Source organism: Panthera pardus, unplaced genomic scaffold (genome assembly GCF_024362965.1).
Source record: "Panthera pardus isolate Hobbes unplaced genomic scaffold, ASM2436296v1 HiC_scaffold_3, whole genome shotgun sequence".
NCBI lineage: Eukaryota > Metazoa > Chordata > Mammalia > Carnivora > Felidae > Panthera > Panthera pardus.
The window spans coordinates 57,285,852-57,308,253 of NW_026526876.1; the positions used below are offsets into that span (position 1 = coordinate 57,285,852).

The 22,402-nt window shown below is 38.4% G+C and overlaps 1 protein-coding gene across 8 annotated transcripts in view; it reads left to right on the top strand.

The window, feature by feature from the left end:
* SSH2 (slingshot protein phosphatase 2) overlaps positions 1–22,402 on the top strand; it is a 255,271-nt gene that overhangs the window by 170,682 nt on the left and 62,187 nt on the right. For all 8 annotated transcript variants that reach the window (XM_019429697.2, XM_019429698.2, XM_019429700.2 and 5 more), the window contains 2 exons: positions 18,080–18,183; positions 21,294–21,358. In XM_019429697.2, coding sequence (XP_019285242.2) covers positions 18,080–18,183; positions 21,294–21,358 — 169 coding nt within the window. The remainder of the gene's footprint in view (positions 1–18,079; positions 18,184–21,293; positions 21,359–22,402) is intronic.

Sequence of the window (22,402 nt, forward strand, 5' to 3'; positions counted from 1 at the left end):
CCTGTCAGTTCCATGCTTTTCTCCCTACCTTGTGTTTCCCTGCAAGAAGTGAGATACTAACCTTCTCTTTTGTAAATGGAGAATCTGCCTACATGTTAAAACTGACTCAGAAGCATCCAGCCATAGGCAAAGTGAGATTAGAAAACACGGGTCAGGTGAATCCTAGCCAAATGTGCACCTACTGTTTACTGCTTCCCCTAAGTCAGGGAAAACGTGATCTGAGAACTGGAAGTCTATTTGTGGAAAGGTTTGATGTAGCCACCTTATACTTCTCATCCTGTTTCACTCAAACATCTTGTTTAGTGTTATGATCTCATTTGTAGAAGAGAAGAAGCAAAGATAGTTGCCTATTATAGCATGGCAACTATACTGTAATTTACATATATACTGAGGGGCACCTGGGTGGCTAAGTTGGTTAAGCGTCCGACTCTTGATCTCAGCTCAAGTCTTGATCTCAGGGTCATGAGTTCAAGCCCCTCATTGGGCACTGCGCAGGGCATGAAGTCTACATTACAAAAAAAAAATCATAGATGTGTATTGAATCAAATCTTATTCCCCAGACTTGCTCCAGTCCTTTCATCTGGATAGCCTGTGGTTCATCTGTAAAGTAAATTCTTTTAAAATTCTCAAACAGCTGCATTTTGCACAACTACTGATTTTAGAGACAGAGAAATTATCTATGAGAACTGTCTTCTAATAGATAGCTAAATTAAAATATGTTATTAAAAATGGAGAGCCAAAGAGATTTGGCACTACCTGCCTAGCAGTTCCTCCCTACATGTCCTATTCTAATGTAATACAAATGAATTTATAAAATTCATTTGCTTTCCTTTGATGGAAGTACCTTCAGGTTTTGATTCATCTTGCTTGCTATTACTTTCAGACAACTAAGTTTTCTGTCTTTGAGTGCTTTAAAATGGTGATTTCAGAACTTAGCTGCATTATCTTTCATTTCATTTGAGCCCTCACTGTATCATTCAGTATATTGTCATATCCGTTGCATAGGGGATAAGGAAGGAGGGAAGTCCTTTGTGTAAAAGCATTCTCCTCCGCTGTTCTTCCTTGATGCTGGAAGTTTGGTGCCTGGCAGGAAATGATATAGACATGTGTGATAACAAAGTGACATGAACAAAAATTGCCTGTAAGGTTCCCTGACTTGTCCAGGATGATTGGCTGTCAGCTGGCAGATAGAGTAAAACAGATTTTACATCAAAATCTGAGGATTAACAAAGTATAACTTAAGAGAAAGAAACCTATTTTGAGAAAAGTTTGGACAAAGCAGGTGGTATGAAGGCTGTTAGCCATGTAAATATGCTTCTTTCTTGGACCCTCCTGGGTGAGAGTCACAAAGCATTGGAATTTATTAAAGGGAAAAGATGATCAGTCTGGAAAGTCAGGAAGTACACAGAAAAAGATGTTCTTTGAGTGCAAGAAATTTGCACATATCAAACCTTTTCTCTCGGATTTTTCTTACAATTTGAATTTATTTATGGACAAATTTTCCATCTTACCAGAAAGTAAACCAGACAGACATCCCCAAGATATCCATGTCCTCTTCATTCCCATCAGCTCAGATCAGACCACCCTTCTTTCTTGCCTGGAATACTAACGTAACATCTATCTTCCTTTTTTTCTAAGTTTTAACCCCTTCCAATCCATTCTGCATTTGTAGTTGGAGAAATCTTTCTGGAAATGCTAACTTTGGATCTGTGTTATCAGAGTGAAATCCAAATTCTTTGGCAAGTTGTATAAGACCTTTCAGATCTGTGCCCAGCTTACCGCTCCCCATCTTTACTGCAGACCTGCCACCACTCTTTCACAATATAGTGAGATTATATTAGCAGTTTGGGTAGCTTTATCCTAACAAATTTGTATAAACCTGCAGATTATTAGCGACATTGTCATGTTAACAGTAAGTGGAGCTTTTATAGGACCTAGAAGAAGCTCCTGTGCCTGAACAAGAGGTGTCTAAAATCTTTTGCAGTCAACTTGCCCAGAAGGCAAATGTAGGACAGTAACCCATACAACCCACCCAACTTCTCAGAAAAGAGAAGTTCAAGACAGAACATTACATAGAACTTTGTAAGAACTTTGCAAGTAAGTTGAAAGTTCTTTTGTTGAGAAGTCCCCCACTCACATCAGGCATGATGGAAGGCTGCAAACAAGAACAAGTAAGGCAGCTTTTCCCTGTGGTCTGTGTTGCAGACATATGGGCTTAGGCACTTCCTACATGAACAGCAGAGAAGAGGTTTCACACAGTGATTTTCCTCCTTTATTATCCTCCGAAGTATACTTGAGTCTTCAGCATCATCCCTGTTATCATTTTCCGATCACATTTATTAAACATTCTGTACGTGATGTTAGACTGGGCAGTACGTAAAGCAAGTGCAAACGCACTCTCCTTTCGTTGCCTGGCACGAAAAAGCAAACGCTGTAGACCTAGGAGTATTCATCTCACTAAACAGAATAAAGTTTAACTTACACGAAAGCAAGGCAGTAGAACAGATGAACGTATTTATTATCTTTGCTTTTACATGAATTTTTTCATACATAATAAGTGTTTTTATTTGGAGTTGGAACAAGAAAGGAGGAGTGGGGCATCTTGCTTCCCGCTCAGATTTTTACATAGACTCTGCCTTATCTCTCCTACCACAGAGTTAGGCAACCACTGCAAAGAGCTGAGTGGCACTGCTAACAGAGAACCTCAGTCACTTGAGTAGAGACATGGGCAGCTTGAGTCCTCTTTGTTTCAGTAGGAGACATCGCTGATGGCAAAGCATTTTGGGCAGAGAGGTGGCTCATAAATGAGGAACTTAGTCTAAGAAACCATGTGTTTCTCAGCCCTCAGGGTTCTAATTGTTGGTTTCTTCACAGCTCACTTTCTCTCAGGCCCCACCCTCACTTTGGAGAACTTGTTGACAACAGCTTTACTTTTTCAAGTCTTGCACAAAGGCAGATGTCTCTGAAAATGCAGCTTACGCAAAACATCTGTGTGCTTGACTCTGTTCCCACGGTGTGTTTTCCTGTACTGTTAGGCTTTTTTTTTTTTTTTTTTTGTCCTTTTAAAAAAAAAAATGAAAACCCAGTGTAACAACATCGTTAAAGAGAAATTTGCAAAACAGAAAACTATCACCCACAATGCCACCTTCCTTTGCTAATAGCCATTTCCATTCCTGCCATATTACTTTCCCATTCTTCACATGCATAGCTTTTTGCCTGATTATGTCCTTTTTCTTAAGCAGAAGTTCAGGTACTTTGTTATACAATCACTTCCCTATTTTCTTCCTGATTCTAGCCTCATTTGGTTTTTGGTCTTGAGTTACCAAAAGGGCATTGCAACTTTATCACTACTTTGTCAGTGAGTTCTAGTTTTTATTTTCCTTTCATAGACCCAAGTATTCTAGTTTTTAGAGTATGGCTGAGACCCAACCTTTATTTTTAAAAGTAAGACATTTATGTGTAGGATTTTTAATTTCGTTAACACTTAAAAACTGGTATTTTAAATTACATTGATTTTTCAAGGCACGTTACTAGGCCCACTCCAGAACAGCCTTATTTAGAAAAAAAACGTGTCTACAATGTAGAACTGTTGATTTGCTGCATTAAATATACTTATTAAAGTTTTAAGATATACATGTAAAGGTAGAAATAGAATATATATTATTTTTTACCCTAATAAAGTGCACTCTCCTTTCATTGCCTGACACGAAAAGCAAATAGTGTAGACCTAGGAGTATTCATCTCACTAAACAGAATAAAGTTTAACATACACGAATAGATAAAAGATAATATGCAAGAAAATAGATAAAAGAAAATATATAAGAAAAATCAAGTAAATAGAAAACACAAATTAGTCCACATGTCAGTATTTACAGCAAATATAAATAAACTTACCAATTCATACAGCCAAAAAAAAAATGTCTATATCTTTTGTCCCGTATGTGTTACAAGCCTCAACTCTCCCAGTACCTCACTAGTCTTGTTTGGTAGCCATGCTTCACTTGTAACCTTATCATGAGCCATCTGTACATCTCCCCCTTTGTTCTCTAATGGTGAGTGAGGCCATATCCATGTCTCTCATTATTCTTCCTTTCTTTTTTGATGAAAAAGAATGAAATGGGCCATATCTTCTTGTTTTGGTAAAATGGAATATCTTCAGCCACCTTCCTTTTAGAAACTGTGTGCCCTGTGCTTAGATGTTTAAAGGATGAATCTCTGGGGTGTGTAGGGTCCTCTGATGATGACTAAGCAAGTCTGCCAAACTCAGATAGAGCCATGCCAGCTGTCTGCTACCATGTGAAAAAATGAAAGACGCTCTTTAGGATTGCAGCTTTCCTTAGAGTCATTGTACAAAAATTTTGCCTTTGACAGTTAAAATCATTTCCTTTTGTTGTTTACGTTTTCCTATGTCTTGAGTTGCCATTTGTGAGTTTTTAGGACCTAGCTCAACAGAACCTAAAACCATTCTAGGTATGGGATTGTACAGCAATGTCTTCTCCTACACTGGAGCAAATATGTGACTTTTTTTTGCAAGATTTTTATTTTTGAGTAATCTCTACACTCAACGTGGGGCTCAAACTCACACCCCCAAGATCAAGAGCCACATGCTCCACTGACTGAGCCAGTCAGGTGCCCTGAAAATATGTGATGTTTTAACTTTTTTTTTTCTTTAAAACACATATGAAACTTTTTTTAAAAAGTTTTTTAAGTTAAAAAACTTTTTTTAAGTTTACTTATTTTGAGAGGGAGACAAAGAGCAAGCATAAGCAGGAGAGGGGCAGAGAGAGGCAGAGAGAGGGAGAATCCCAAGCAGGCTCCACGCTGTCAGCGCAGAGCCCCATGTGGGGCTCGATCTCATGAACTGAGAGATCATGACCTGAGCCAAGATCAAGAGTGTGACACTTAACCAACTGAGCCACCCAAGGGCCCTGTAAACACATATGAAATTTAAATTTACTCTTGGATCAGTTTGATTGGAATTTTTTTTTTTTTTATCCAAATCCTAACTAAAATGCTTGGATTTTCATTGCTTCACATTGCACTCTAGAGTGTTGCAAAATACTACTGTATGATCTCTTTGTCTCTAGCTCTCTGATTTCTTATGAATAGTGTTTGGAAAATAGGGAAGAAAGTGCTTTGGGTCACTGCTTCTTCATAAATTTATCTAAAATGTGCATTTAGCAAATTTGAAAAATAAACATTACATCAGGCATCAAGAAAGTTCAATAAATTAAATTTTCAAGAAACCAGTGGAGTATACTTTTCATCTGTACTGGTGGTACAAGTCTACAATGAGTCAGTAATGATTAAGAAGGAAGAGAGTAGGAAGCAAGGAACACTGGAATTGGTTAAAAACTGAGCTATTTAAGGCCTGAGACTGCCACTTGCTTTCTCTTTTTCCTTTGGCAATTCCTTAAATTGCCCTTTGAACTTTGCCTTTAGCTAATTTTCTTTTCTCTTCCTTCTCCTCTTCCTCCATCATCATCACTATTTTACAAAAGTTCGCTGTTTTTGTTAAGTGTCAGAACCTAAGCAGTGGCAACCCTGTTCCTCCTGGATTTCATTGTGCATCAGTACAGGGCCAAGGGGATCTGTAATATGCATCAAAACAGTTATGAGAATAAGGGTTTGCCCAAGGACTATAAAAAGACAGTAAGGTGATGGTAAAGAAAACCAGGCAGAAGATATTCAACATACCTTGCCATGCCTTTCTCTATTCCCCTTTTTTTGATATTTAAGAATTAGTATTTTGAGGGTGCCTGGGTGGCTCAGTGGGTTGAGCTTCCGACTTCAGCTCAGGTCATGATCTCACGGTCTGTGAGTTCGAGCCCCGCTTTGGGCTCTGTGCTGACAGCTCAGAGCCTGGAAGCCTGCTTCAGGTTCTGTGTCTCCCTCTCTCTCTGACCCTCCCCCGTTCATGCTCTGTCTCTCTCTGTCTCAAAAATAAATAAAAATTTTTTAAAAATAATAAAAAAAAAGAATTTGTATTTTTGATATTTAAGAATTAGCATTTTGAGGGACTTTTTTAAGAATACTAGTTAGCAAATTATTTCATTTTCTTAGCCTAGTAAGGTAGAAAACAACTCTAGGAGAAATGATTTGATAAGGAAAATTGACAGACTAGTGTTTTACAAACTGTATTAAATGTCTATGGCCAGTGACTTTTGAAAATTACTTCTAAGACTACATACAATAATGTAGCACTGAACTGACTCATATAGAAAGAAAGAAAAGAAAAGAAAAAAGAAAAGAACAGACAGATGGACAAGACCAGACCAGACCCTGAGTTTTCTGATATTTGAGAATTCTCCTTTAGAGAGTAAAGATACCCTGGTGGGTAGGGTACACAAAGTTCAAACTGCTAAAGAAGCCATGGAATGGAATTAAAAAAAAAAAAAAAAGAAAGAAATAGGCCTAAATTTTTATTCCTGCTCTATCATACTGATTGTGTAATTGGTAAGTTTAGACAAGTTACTCTCATCTCTCTCATCTATGTTTCTTTATGAAATGGGAAGAATGCCTTCCTTTCATAGAGGTGTTGTGAGATAGTGATACGAAGCACTAGACATCATGTCTGACACAGGGTGGGTATTCAATAAATGATAATTACAACATCCTTCTTAAGCTTGTTTGATAGTGCTCAGAACCAACACCTAACCACTTCTACCACCATGACACAATTCCCAAAGAGAACATTTTGATGGATATATCATTGTACCAGATTGCAAGTTTTCACAAATAAAAGTATGTGAAATACTTGTAAAGCTATTGGCATTATTATCAACAAAAAGCTATCCAGTAGACAGCTGATTGTACAGGTTTAGGGCTCTGATGATGGATCTGAGCTCCAGAACCATTGTGGAAGTTGTAGCAGCCAGCTTTTGTGATGGTTCCCATTGATGCTTGACTTCCAGTGTTTACATCCCTATGTAGTCTCATCCTATGTTAAATAAGGATGACCTTATTTAAATAAGGGACACCTGGGCGCTCAGTCAGTTAAGCGTCCAAATTCTCCAACTTTGGCCTACATCATGAGCTCACCATTCCCGAGTTTGAGCGCTGTGGCAGGTTCTGTGCTCATAGCTCAGAGCCTGAAGCCTGTTTCAGATTCTGTGTCTCCCTCTGTCTCTCTGCCCCTCCCCCACTCATGCTCCGTCTCTCTCAAAAATAAACATTAAAAAAATATTTTTAAATAAGGTTGACCTGTATAATAGTATGTTGCAGAAATTATGGTGAACTTCCAAGATTAAGTCCTAAAACCTTGCACTCCTGCCTTGTTCTCTCTGGGGTCACTCTGGGGAAGAACAGCTGCCATGTCACAAGAGTTCTCAAGTAGGACAGTGCAGAAGTATATTTGGCAGAGAACTGAGGCCTCCTGTCGATAGCCATCTGAGGGAGCCATTTTGTTTAATTTTTATCTTTTTTATTTTCTTCAAATTTTTATTTAAATTCTTGTTAGTGAACTTACAGTGCAATGTTGGTTTCAGAAGTAGAATTCAGTAGTTCATCACTTACAACACCCAGTGCTCATCATAACAAGTGTTCTCCTTAATACCCATTATCTATCTAGCCCATTGCTCACCCAACCTCCCTCCATCAATCCTCAGTTTGTTCTCTTCTCATTAAGAATCTCTTATGGTTTGTTTCCCTCTCTTCCCCCCCCCCCAATATGTTCAGCTGTTTTGTTTCTTAAATTCGACATATGAGTGAAATCATAATGGTATTTGTCTTTCTCTGACTTGTTTCGCTTAGCTTAATACACTATAGTTCCATCCACATCATTGCAAATGGGAAGATTTCATTCTTTTTAATGACTGAATAATACTCCATTATACACACACACACACACACACACACACACACACACACACACATACACACACATATACACACACCACATCTTTATCCATTCATCAGTCGATGGATATTTGGGCTCTTTCCCTAGCAGATTCCCTTTGAATCTGTGTTTTTTTTTTTTATTTTTTAATGTTCATTTTTGAGAGAGCGAGTGTGAGGGTCAAAGAGAGAGGGAGACACAATCCAAAGCAGGCCCCAGGCTCCAAGCTGTCAGCACAGAGCCCGATGCAGGGCTCGAACCCACGAACTGAGTTCATGACCTGAGCCAAAGTCAGATACTTAACTGACAGCCACCCAGGTGCCCCTCAGATCTGTATTTTTGTATCTTTGGGGTAAATACCTAGTAATGCAATTGCCAGATCTACAGTAGTTCTTTCTATTTTTAACTTTTTGAGGAACCGCCATACTGTTTTCTAGAGTGGCTGCACTAGTTTGCATTCCCACCAACAGGGCAAGAGAGTTCCCCTTTCTCCATATACTGAGGGAGCCTTTTTAGAAGCAGATCTTTCAGCCCTAGTCAGGGCTTCAGATGTCTGCTGCATCCTGATAAGACACTCTGAGCCAGAACCACCCCTCTAAGTTGCTCCTGAATTCCTAACCCACAGAAACTGTGAGATAATGAATGTTCTTTATTGTTTTAAGCTTCTACATTTTAGAGTAATTTGTTATTCAGCAATAGATAAGTAGTCAGAAGTCATCTGTATATAGGACAGAATGGCCATGAGTGTGGTGAAGAGAGTAAACACATGAGAGTCATAAGAGAGGGGATTGTAGTCGAGAAGTGGGAGTTTTGTTTCTGAAGTTAAGTCCATCAAGATCTGATGCCTTACTGGGAGCCTGGGTGGCTCAGTTGATTAAGCATCTGACTTCACCTCAGGTCATGAGCTCACACATTGTGAGTTTGAGCCCCGCATCAGGCTCTTTGCTGTCCACAGAGATCCTCTGTCTCCCTCTCTCTCTGCCCTTCCCCCTCTTGTGCTGTCTCCCTCCCTCCCCTCCCTCTCTCCCTCTCTCTCTTTCTCTCTCTCTCTCTCTCAAAAATAAATACATTTTAAATAAATAAGTGAAAAGAGAGATGATTGAGCTAGATTAAATAAAAGATGGTGACAAGGGTGTCAGAAGGTAACAGCAGCAAAGAATAGAAGATGACCTGAGCCTCCTTTGCATTAGAGCGAAAGAGAAATCTGAAAACAGGGTTGGACATTTGGCCAAGTGCTTAAGAGCCAGCTTGCATTCCTTCTGCAGGTGTGTTTTAAATACCTGGAAAGGCATTTGTTGAATCATGCAGATGAAATTATTTTTCAAATGCTGAACAGTTTTTCTGAGTTACTATCATTTTGTTTTATCTATTCCCACCAACTATTTTAAATTTGGTCCCAAGTGATATTGGTCATATCTTGGTAACCAGTACACCTGGCAATTTGAATACTGAGAAAGAACTGTTCAGGTCATTTACTTTTTGGTCCAAACAGCTTTTAAAACTTAACCTTTTTAGAAAAAAAAGTATTTAAGCCTAGAGTTTAGAGCCACAGGACCGAGGAGCTTTGATAATTCGGCCTGTAAAGGGAATGGGCTCCTTTGAGCTGAGGCAGTTTTCTCCTCTCCTTAGAGGAGGACCTTCTCGAGAATAAGACTCCCACTCATATATGGACTTTATTGTATTGAGGTATGTTCCCTCTAAACCCACTTTATTGATATTTTTTATCGTGAAGAGATGGTGGATTTTGTCATATGCTTTTTCTGCATCTGTTGAGATGATCATACAGTTTTTACCCATCATTTTGTTAATGTGATGTATCACATTGATTTGCAGATGTTGAACCATCCTGGAATAAATCCCACTTGATCATAGTGAATGATCCCCTTAATGTGTTGTTGAATTCAGTTTGCCAGTATTTTGTTGAGGATTTTTGCATCAATGTTCACTGGGGATATTGGCCTGAAGTTATCTCTTTTTGTAATGTCTCCATCTGGTTTTGGTATCAGGGTAATGTTGGCCTCCTAGAGTAAATTTAGAAGCTTACCTTCCTCTGCTGTGTTTTGGAATAGTTTGAGAAAATAGGCATTAACTCTTTAAATGTTTTGTAGAATTCACCTGTGAAACCATCTGGTCCTGGACTTATGTTTGTTGGAAGTGTTTTGATTACTAATTCAGTTTTGTTACTAGTAATTGGTCTGTTAAGATTTTCTATTTCTCCCTGGTTCAGTCTGGGAAGATTGTGTGTTTCTAGGAATTTACCCATTTCTTCTAGGCTTTCCAATTTGTTGGCACATAGTTTTTCATACTAGTTTCATATAATCCTCTTCTTTATATTTCTGTGGTGTTGGTTGTTACTTCCTCTCTTTCATTTCTGATTTATTGAGTCCTCCCTCTTTTTCTTTTGCATCCACTTCTTTTGTCAAGTAGTCTTTCTTGCCCTCCTTCCTAGGTCCCATAGTCTTTGTTTTTGGCATCTTGTTTTTGATATTTTTAAAGCAATGTTTAATAGTCAACAAACTTACTAAACAAAAAAGAAAAGAAACAACTTTAAGAAACAGCATGAAAATATTTGCCTCATGGGAATATGTCTAAGCTTTTCCTCACTCGAACCTCAACTTTGTCTTCAGGATGCTGTGAAAAATAGAACAAATATCACACCAGGCTTTGCAGTAAAATCCTGTCTTTGTTCTCTTTAGATGAACTGACCAGATGTGTTTTTAACTGCTGGTTGCTTCAAATTATTAGATCCACAACATGTAGGAACATCGAACTCTGGATAAAGGGTTAAAGTGCTGCCCAGGGTGTCAGATGACATGGGGCCTAGTTTAGGTTCCAGTACTAACTAGCTGTGTGACTTGCAACAAGTCACTAAATTCTTTTTTTTTAAATTTTTCTAATGTTTATTTTTGAGAGAGAGAGTGCGAGCAGGGGAGGAACAGAGAGAGAGAGGGAGACACAGAATCCGAAGTAGGCTCCAGGCTATCAGCACAAAGCCCGACATGGGGCTCGAACCCACGAACCGTGAGATCATGACCTGAGCTGAAGTCGGATGCTTAAGCAATGAGCCACCCAGGCATCCCAGTCATTAAATTCTTTGAACTTCAATTGATATATCAGATTCTCTGTTGCAAGCTCAGAAATTAATTTTAACTATCTTAACCAAAATTTTTGTTTGAAGGAGATCAGAGCTCACCATATGGACAGGGAGGCTTAGAGAACAGGCAGGAGCCAAAGGCATTAAAGGAAGGCCAGGGAGTAGTAGTCTGGTCTATACCTTGCCATTCTCCCCATAGTGAATGTGACCATTCCCCACTATTCTTGCTCCCTTGGGTCACTTGCCTAAGATCCAGGGAGAATTTCCAACTCGCCAAGCCTAAACCACATGCCAGGTTCCTGCAAGCCCCTTACAGTTCCAGAGCTAGAGGCCACCAAGACCATGCACATTTGGAGACTAGAGTGAGATTAGGAAGGAAGATCTATTTCCAGACAGCCAAAAATAACAGATGTCAATTTAGATGTACTCCAGTCTACAGAACTTAGAAGGTTGAGTTGTGTGGTCAGTGGCAAAATTATTGATCCTATGTTATGTTTCTGTCTGAACATTTCTGAGATGCACATGTTTGAGGCAAAATGGAATTGTTACAAGATCTTACCAAGTAAGTGAACATTCAAAATGAACAAAATAAAAGGAATTTTCTGGGTTTGTTTCTTCTCCTGTTTATGATTTATAGGGAAAAGACCAGGAGGATAGTCCTGAAGGAATTTGTTCTCAGTCTTAAACAAACAGACCCTTTCTTTTCTTCTTAGATTGTGGAAAAGTAGGAAAAAGGTAAAACAAATAGCTGCATCTGAGGGTAGTTGTGTTGGATATTGTGCAAGAGAGTTTAAGTGGAAGATTAGCTGGAACTAAAATGATCTGATGGTTATAGTTAATGAGTAAGAACAGGAGTCCTAAGTTCTTCTTCACCTTGCCAATAATTGGTCTACAAATGTACCCAACCTCTACTTGTCTGCTGATGAGAGAAATAATCCTGCTGCCTGCATTCGTAGGCATGTGTCTGGAATTTATGCCTTGGGGGGAGAGGGTTCCAACAGATAGTGATTGCTGTCCTAATACTATCATTTGAACATATGGCCATGTATGGTGGGGGTGGGGATGGGATTGGGAAATGTTTAATTACAGAGAAGACTACATATGATATTTGGATTTAAGACTTTCTCCCATTGTAGTGTAGTCCCTAAATTCCTTGAGGATTACAGAATCAAACTTTTTCTCAACTGCCTAGAAGTATGCTTTGACTTTTTGCAGCCATGTTTCAACATGAAAGCACAATGACTTTTTCCTTCCTGTTTTTGGATTTAGCCAAACTTTTGAGGAGGCAGTGGGAGCTCTGTAGTTTTTGGTAGCTCTTTGGTTTTTGACCTCTCGTCTGATATTTGAAACTTTTTATTATGAAATTTCCTTTCTGTTTGATAATGGTCATACTAAACAGAGACATGAATTCCTTTCCACCTAAGAAACTTATAGAAGCTACCCTACTGCCCTGAATCTGAAAATTAAACAACTTTAAAATAAGCGGAGAACACTTATCAGGAAAGGCAGAATATTAGGGTAGAATATATTTGAAACTTTCCAGTAGATGAATCTTCCTCAAGACAAAAATATAACAGTTTAGATTATGTGTATTTTAATTTTATGTAAATGCTAACCATCTCACTTTGTGCAATTTATAGGTAAAATATAATTTACCTTTAAATTTTAGCGTTATACAGACATACCAAACATTACAAACACTATAAACATGAAAATCTCCTTCCTTCATTTTAATGTTGAAATACAAGTATTACATCCACTTTCTGAAACCCAATTTCCCATTGTAAATAATCCAGTTCTTCGTGTGTATTGTATATAAAACAGAAGAATATGTGTCCAGCTGATATCCTGCAATTTGGCCAGGTAAGCTTTGTTTTGCTTCCTTGGCCTTTCTCCTGGTCATGGATGATCGCCCTGGCCACATTCTTCAGAAATCATTCCAACCTTAGAAGAGTTAAGTATTTTCTTCCATTAGTTGACCTTTTTCTCTATACTTTGCCTGAAAATTAACTGCCAGTTAACAAATTTCATGCTTTAAGAAGTGACTTTGATCAGGAGGTAGTGGTATGGAGTGCTTCCCAAATCTGTTTAAAGCAGAATAGTCTTTCCTACATTTTCGAGACTTTTGAAATGCTACTGCCATTCCCAACAGAAGTTAGAGTTCTGTTCTCTACTGTCCATCCCATTTGGATTCATCTCTCTCAGCCAGATGTTCTTGATTCCCCTCAGTATGGTCTTTCTGCTCCTGGCCTTGATAAGGGAAACAAAAAAGGCATGAGAAGAGTTGAGATCTGGATTTATTTCAGTCTTTTCTTTCACTCCTGTACTCTATTTTAAATTCTATTCTGTTGAAAACTCTGTGGGAAAACATTATATTTCATCCTACATAATATCGTAAAACTAGAACAGCCTAGTGGAGAGAGTAGTAATTCAGAGCATGAACTTCCAAGTGAAATCTTGGTTTGAATTCTTGCTCTGAGTATTACTAGCTGTGTGATCTTGGGCAAATAACTTAGAATCTCTTGAGTCCATCAGTCTCTTACATGTAAATTAGGGGTAAAAAATAGTACCTACTTTATAGAGTTGTTATGAAGATTAAATGAAATAATGTCCCATGCTTAGCTTAGTGCCTTGCACACACACTAGGCTTCTAGTCACATTAGTTATTATTAGCTGTTCGTGTCTAACTAGGAATGATCTTCTCTTTGTTGAGCAAGTGAAGAATAGATGAACTTCAACTGTGTTCTGATAGACTGGAGAACTTCATGGTCACTCTGTTAGAAACATGATACTGTGTCATTTTCTTATCAAGCACCTAATCACTTCCTAATCACAATCCGTCTTTAGATTGAGAGAGTGGTATTCTCTTTATCTTGTGTTTTCCTTAATATAGAGGTTCTGGAGTCCTTTTGGGTTTGTGTTTACCTTAGGCATCTGTAATTACCTATGGATGGCTCCATAAGATTTATTGGAGAAGTCCTGTGTCTGGTCCAGAATTGGTCAACTCAGAAAATGTGTAAATGGTTTCACCTGCCTGTCTAAATTTTTAAGTAGAAATGAACTCTATGTTGATTGAATCTTCAGGAAGCTTTTCAAAAAGAGCAATGAATTTCTTGCTGTTGTAGCAAAATAAGCTTTTACCTTACACTGAAGTACCTGTGATTAAATTTACATATAATTTTATTCATATGTAAATAAGGCATTTAATTTTCAAGTTGAATTTGAACCACCTAAATCCTGTTGGTTGTGAATTTTATTTTTTCACTTCTGTGCCATCATACTGCCATCCCGTCTTTGATAGCACTTACAGAGCTTTGACTTTTGTTCAGTGATGATAAAGGATTTTCTTAATCATCCACACTTTTATTCCGGATCTCCAGTGACCAACAATATATGCCACTTTTGTGTTAACTGGGGAGTCACAATCTGGGACCACAGCATAAAGAGGATTGACTGTACCATCCAGCGCGTGTGTGTCTGCCATGACTCTCTGGGATTCTGTGCTGCACCTGGTATGGTAGTCTCCTGGCCCAGCTGTTTCTGCTCTGCATTTTGTTCTGAAAAGTTCATTGAGATTTGTGTAAATGATTTAAATAGAAAAGCATCTTTTCTCTTATACTAGATGTAAGTTTGACTCCTGGTCTTTCTTTTATTTTATAATAAGGAATTTTCCAAGTAGCTTTGAATTAACCAAGGGCCCTTGCCCCCTACCCCAACCCTCCCCTAGTGAAAAGCACTACCTACATTTAAAAAAAATTTTTTAATGTTTATTTTTGAGAGAGAAAGAGATAGAGCACGAGCAGGGGAGGGGTAGAGAGAGAGGGAGATGCAGAATCCAGAGCAGGCTCTGCACTGTCAGCACAGAGCCTGACCTGGGACTCAAACTCACAAACGGTGAGATCATGACCTGAGCCCAAGTCGGACGCTCAACCAACTGAGCCACCCAGGTGCCCATCACTACCTACATTTTAAAGAGCACACTTAGATTTGCTTTAAAGCATAAGCAGCAATAAATGTATCAAACGAGGAAGTTAGTTCTTAGATTAGTGTTTGTCAAAGAGAAACTACCTCTGTCTCAAAAGGAACAACTGAAATATGCTTTGTTGTTTTAAGCTCTCTACATATACTTCTTTTGAAGATACTGAAACCACTTTGTTTACTGGAAACCAAAGTGCCCACACCTGTAACTTTGTCTGGGTTAGGTAGAATATTAGCCTATATTTTTAAAATACTTTCATTTGATAAAGCAGACTTGCTGTGTTGGCAGAAGTGTGAATTTCATTTCCTGTCTGTGGTGTACCCCACTCATCCTGTCACTCAAGACATTTTGTTTTAGGTTGTTCCCGTAATGTGAGTGAAACAGAGTGACCCACAGCAGGGTGACATGTGCATGCCACGAATGTAACAAGAGACAAGACTTGTGCAATAGACCACAAGAGCGCAACACTTTATTTAAAGATGGAAACAAAACAAAATAAAGGCAGTCCCTCCTAGCCAGCATGCAGATTTTTTTAAAAGTGGCATCTGTGGATTCTTCTGTTTGTTTTTAGAAGACATGTTCCAATCTATTTAGCAAGTTAGCTCAAAAGTTTATCAGCTTCATGCCACTTAATTAAAGAATAAAACTGAGTCAACAAGTGACGTTATAAAGGTGATTTAATTGTTTGCCAATTAATTTATCGTCAAACATTTGTAGTTACAATCCATTAATTTGCCAAATCTGTTGAGTTCTGTAACAATTATTTTTTGCATGTGAAATTACAGAATTTCTGTGTTCTTGTCCTAAATTATAGTTCCTGCTGCAATGACAGGACAGATAAAACAGTGTGGAAAAAACCCTGAGATGAACTCATTCATTTGTCAAATATCTATTGAACATCTAATGTGTGCTTGACACTATTTCCAATGTTGAGGATATAGTGCTGAGCAAAATAAAATCCTTGCTCTTCATTGAGCTTATATCCTGTCATAAGGAGATAACCACATTAAGTATACAAAGTAAGTAAATGTAATTTTAGTATATGATACATAAATATCCTGAAGGAAATAAAACAACAGGACAGAGTATGATTGGGATAGGTGAGAGGTGATCTATTTGGAGCTGTGACTTAAATAGCGGCAGGGCAAGAGAAATGTGTCCCAAGTAGAAAACAAAAAGCACAAAGACCCTGAGAAGGGGCCTAAAATATAGAAGAAACAAAAGAGACCAGTGCAGCCAGACCACAGTGAACAAAAGGGGAGATAGTGCAAAATTAGAGAAGCAGTGTATTATTGGATGTTACAGGGCCTTGAAGTCTGAAGACTTCAGCTTTTATTTGTTCAGTACAAAGGGAAGCCATTGGAGAGTTTTAAGGAGGGAAGTGGCATTATGTGATATATATGTGTATTTTATATACGTAAAATCACTCTGGTTACTCTTTGGTAAGTGGATAGCAGTGGTGCAGAAGTGGTTGCAGACAGACCAGTTAAGAAATTTTTTGCTGATAGAATGTCTGGGATTTAGTTTCACTTCAGGGACCAGGTGAATAGAGTAAGGATGTAGAAGAAACATCTACATCTACATCTAAGGATGTAGAAGATTGGCCTTCAGTTAAAGCTGAAATGATGAGAACATGGGGGTTCATTATATTATGCCCTTAATTTTCCATAATAAAAAGCTAAAAAAAAAAAAAACTTTAATAGTGGTCTAAATGAAAAATGATGGTGCTATGGACATTGTCAAAGTGGTAATGGAGATAAGTGGGCAGATTCAAGATATATTTGAAAGTAAAACCCCTAGGTCTTACTGATGGATTAGGATACATATTGTTACAGGGAAAAAGAGAAACCAAGGATGACTGCTAAGTATTTGGCCCAAACAGTTTGGGTGGATGAGAATAGGGATCAGGTTTGCAGGGACGCAAGAGCTTTGTTTTGGCAATGCAAATTTGCGATGCCAGTTGGATTTTCAAGTGGAAATGTTGAGTAGGGAGTGTAATTCACAATACATTACCTAACTCTGCATAACATGCTTATAAGCAAACTTGGAACCCTCCGTTCTGAATTTTGCCATTAGTGTTTTAAAAGTTCTATTAGACCTTTTCAGATTTGTGGGTAACGTTAAAAGTCTTAGTCTGTTGATATGAAATAGTTTGGATATATTTTGTTTTCTGTGGATATTCACTAGTAATTATATTACTGCTATCCTGAGTAGTAATTCTCCACCTCCGTTGAACTGTCATTTACATGAAGGATGGTGTTGACCTGGCCAGCTCCATAGGTTAAACACATTTCCTGTGCCTTACTCCTTTCAGGCATATGGGAATACAAGTCTGTAAAAGTAAAATCTTGAGTAACACTTTAGTGTGGTGTATGTGTATTTTTTTTAAGTTTTTTTTTTTAAGTTTTTTATTTACTTATTTTGAGAGAGAGGGAGCAGGGAGGGGCAGAGAGAGGGAGAAAAGAAGGAGAAAATCCCAAGCAGGCTCCACACTGCCAGTGTGGAGCCCGATGTGAGGCTCGAACCCACGAACCGTGAGATCATGACCTGAGCTGAAATCAAGAGTCAGACACTTAACTAACTGAACCACCCAGGCGCCCCAGTGTAGGTGTATTTTAAACAAACAAACAAAAAATAATAAATTTTTTTGGCAAACTTTGAGCCTGTTAAAGTATTATACTTTACATCTGATTAGGACACTAATCAAACACTTATTGGTAATCATAGATCTAATAACAATACCTAATATTTGTTAAGGGTACCACTGTAAGAAACTGTATTTATATTGGCTCCTCATGACAGCTTTGTTTTTACAGATATGGAAATTTAGGGCCCCCAAAATTCACTCAGGTAAGAAGTAGCAGAGCCAGGATTTAAACCCAGGCAATCTGGCACCAGAGCCTTCACCCTCTTTTTTGTTTCCAGAGCCTTCACTCTTAACTACTACCATGTAATATGTAGAGAATATTGTAAGTTATGTTTCAGAAAAATTGTCTAGAGTAGAAATGACTTTGCAAATAATCAAGGTCTCTTTTGATTTTATTTTTACTTCATCCCTTGAAATTGGGACTTTGGAAGATGGGAGAGAGAACAATCCCAAAATGGATCTCCATCATACTCTGATTTCCTTCCTTAAATAATTCGTTTTGTTTTGACTTTTTCCTGACAGCATCAGCGAGAGCTTTCTAACTGTCAAAGGTGCTGCCCTTTTTCTACCACGGGGAAATGGCTCATCCACACCAAGAATCAGCCACAGACGCAACAAGCATGCAGGTAAAGTTCCATGTATACCATTCCTTTCTTGGTTTCTTAGCCTTTTGTTTTGTTCTACAAGGCTGACTACCCCATTCCCATTTCTCCAACAGTTTTGTAATAGTGAAAGAAAGAATTGTACTGTGCTATAATCACTTTTCCTTCATTCTCACTATTTTTCTGGCACTTAGCAGAATGCCTTATATATGTAGTAGGTATTCAGTAAATTTTTGTTGGACAAATACTAAGGTACAAAAATACTCTAATGAATTTTTCTATGATTTAGCAATGAAGGCTCCCAGTAGAATATACCCAGTTTGCTTACTGGCAGTACTTTTCACTGCTAACAAACCTGAACTTCCACATACCCAGCTCACATAAGAAACCTTACAGTGGGGATAGGGCTCCCTGACTTTTGCCTGACCTTCAAAGAAGCCATCTGGATCTTGGGGCCAGTGGCACTTAGAGTAGGGACTTAGGCCCACTATTGCCCAGAAATGGTTCTCTTCTACAAGTTCTCCATCCTAAAAATCCTTTCCTCAGGCTATTTGTCCTGATAGAACAGAAGAAATCTTAATTTTTAAAAAGCCTCAGCTGCTTAACTCAGTTGTAACATGAAACTTAAGTCACTCTTCATTGTTTATTCCTAACACTTTGTCTTCTCCCCACACTGGTTCTTTTTTTTTTTTTTTAAACACTTTTAGTGAGATATAATTCACATACCATATAATTCACTCTATTTACTCATTTAAAGTATACATTCAGTGATTTTTTTTTCATATATACAGAGTTGTGCAACCATCGCTCTAATTTTAGAATGTTTTCATCACCTCCAAAAGAAACCCAGTTATCCATTAGCAGTCATTCCCTATATTCCCCACCTTCCCTGCCAATCCTAAACAACCACTGATCTACTTTCTCTATATATAGATCTGCCTGTTCTGGGTGTTCCATATAAGTGTAATTATATAAACGCTCTTTGGAGACAGGCTCCTTTCACTTAGCATAATGTTTTCAAGGGTCATTTATATTAATTTTTTTTAGTGCTTATTTAGTTTTGAGAGGGAGAGACAGAGTGTGAGCAGGGGAGGGGCAGAGAGAGAGAGGGAGACACAGAATCCAAAGCAGACTGAGCTGTCAGCACAGAGCCCAAAATGGGGCTCAAATTCACAAACCATGAGATCATGACCTGAGCCAAAGTTGGATGCTTAACCGGACTGAGCCACCCAGGTGCCCAGGGGTCATTTACATTATACTGTGTATCACTACTTTATTCCTTTTTATGACCAAATAATATTCTAGTGTATGGATATACTATATTTTATTTTTCCATTCACCAGTTGATAGACAGTTGAGTTGTTTCCATTTTTGGCTGTGATGAGTAATGCCACTATGAATATATATGTATAAGCTCTTATGTGGACATGTTTTAATTTCTCTTGGTTTTATACCTATGAGCCCATATTGGTTCTTACACATGAGACTTAGATTGTGTCTCTGGGTTTGAAATGTAGCAGAACAGACCTGGCCAAACATAATGACTCTGTTTTTTAATTTTGAAAGTTAAAAGATTCTGCCATAATGGAATTGGTCAGAAGCCAGCACTGAAATAGGGGTGGGGTGGGAGTGAGGCAAGAAAACTATTCTTTAAGAAAAGGAAAGAAAAAGGAAAGTCTTTGAGACTTGCCGACCTTTATTTATTTATTTATTTATTTATTTATTTATTTATTTAGAGAGAGCATGAGAGGGACAGAGGGAGAGAAAGAGAGAATCGTAAGCAGGCTTCATGCCTGGTGCAGAACCTGACACAGGGCTCGATCCCATGACTTTGAGACCATGACCTAAGCCAAAGTCACGAGTCAGACACTTAACCAACCGAGCCACCTAGTTGCCCCAGACTTGCTGACCTTTTAGACAAATACCTGTTTGCTAACCTACTTTTTCCTTCTTCCCCCTCACCACTTCTTGCATATATCAGTATTTCATCTCATAGTTAAGAGTTGAAGTTAACCTGGAAGAAAATTTTGTATGCAGATTTCAAGATGAATGTGAGAACATCAGAATCTTTAGACTCTTAAAAAAGAGACAGATCTGGATGGGCACAAATGAAGTTTTTTGTTCTCTGATTGTCATTATTTATAACAGTACATTATCGGGGCGCCTGGGTAGCTCAGTCGGTTAAGCGGCCGACTTCGGCTCAAGTCATGATCTCACGGTTCGTGAGTTCGAGCCCCGCGTCAGGCTCTGCGCTGACAGCTCAGAGCCTGGAGCCTGTTTCAGATTCTGTGCCTCCCTCTCTCTCTCTGACCCTCCCCCGTTCATGCTCTGTCTCTGTCTCAAAAATAAATAAACGTTAAAAAAAAACAAATTAAAAAAAAAACAGTATGTTATCTAATTATCTTCTACTAGCGAAAGCCTCAGGTTTTCTAATACTTTAATACAAAAAAAATTCAACTTAGTTTTATAGAATGTATAGGAACAAGTATGTTTTCAAATACTGATTGGCCGTGTTAAAGTACCTAATAATAGGTTCAGTGGAATATATATTTCTTGGGATCTGCTATATTTAATGAGAACTCTTATTTTAATATCAGCCACTAATATGGAAATCATTAACTATTGATATTATTTTATGGGAAATCTAAAAATCTTCTTAGGTTAAATGCAACAGAAGATTTACAGGAATAAGAATGGCAAAATGGCTAGCTTTTTTTAAAGTTAGGGATAATTCTAACCTCAGTCACATTTTCAGGATTCCTTCCTTGCTACCTTCAGTGTGCCTGAGAGCACAGCCAGTGGTGTCTGTGCCCGGACATATATCACTGTTGCTCTTTTCAGCACCCACTGCAGTACAGAACAGAGGTTGCTCTCAAGTGCACTTTCCGTTGGACAGACACAAAGCAAATTTTAATATAGTACAGGCTAAAAGTAAATGTATAGAGATGCAGTCTGCCATTCTGTCTTTTCACTTAAAAAGAAGTTAATCATATTAAGACATTCACTTAATTTCTAATTACAGTCCTTGAGTGACCCAGAACTTTCTTTTACGCAGGTTATTAAGGTAGAAGGAATCCTCTCTGTTGACATTACAATGAGGAATAATTATTGTTTTGTTTTACCAATTTAACCAGGTGATCTCCAACAGCATCTCCAAGCAATGTTCATATTACTGCGCCCAGAAGACAACATCAGGCTGGTAAGTTAGTGTTATCATTACAACTCTTCCTCAAAAGACTTTCTAAGATAGCAAACATTAAACAGTCATTTTTGTGTACCAGCAGAGTGCTGGGAACTATGTGGAACAAAAAAAAGAATAACATGTCTGCACTACCAGCAAGTTTAGAATATAATTGGGGATAGGAGTTAAGGTGAAATGATGCAAAATAATTTGATGAGTCAGAGCTGTTGATAAGCACCAGTTTGTGAGTTATTGACCATAACAACTGAATTTCAGAAGAAAGAATACTTGGAGACTTGGCTTAGTTAGAAAGGTTTTTATGTAGGGGTGCCCAGGTGGTTCAGTTGGTTAAGTGTCTAACTCTTGATTTTGGCTCAGGCCATGATCTCATGGTTGTAAGATCAAGCCCCACGTCAGGCTCTGTGCTGGGCGTGGAGCCTGCTTGGGATTCTCTCTCTCTCCTCTCTCTGCCCCTTCCCTGGCTGTGCTTGCTCTCACTCACTCTCTCGCTCACTCTCTCTCTCGCTCACTCTCAAATAATTAAACATTTTAAAAAAAGGGGGGGTTACATATACAGTAAAGCTTGAGCTGGGTCTTGAATGATGATGGATTTACATTAGCAGAAAAGAAGACAGTCCTTCTAGATGAGGACATGACAAAGCAAAAGCACACGTGTTAAGAAGGGACAAGGAGAGAGTAAAAGGACCAGGGATTTGTGCTGGTCTCTGAGTCAGGAGACCTGGGCTTCGGCTGTTACTAATCATGTGATGTTGGACAAGTTACTTAGTTTGTTTGAGTCCATCTCCTTTCTGCCTCTCACAGTTAAGAGGACCAAGTAGACATGAAAGCGTATTGCTGCCTAAATCTGGGGATTATTGTTACTATAAGGAAGATAAAATACCAGAAAAAAGGCAGGCAAATAGGACCTTAATGCTCCATACTAGAGGTCTCAAATTGGCAGATATGTTTTGTTTGGACCACAGGGGTAGTGTTTTTGACTCCAAGCCAGAATTTTAAAGTTGAATGATTTCACATAAAAATCAATACTTGAAGCTTGTCCTC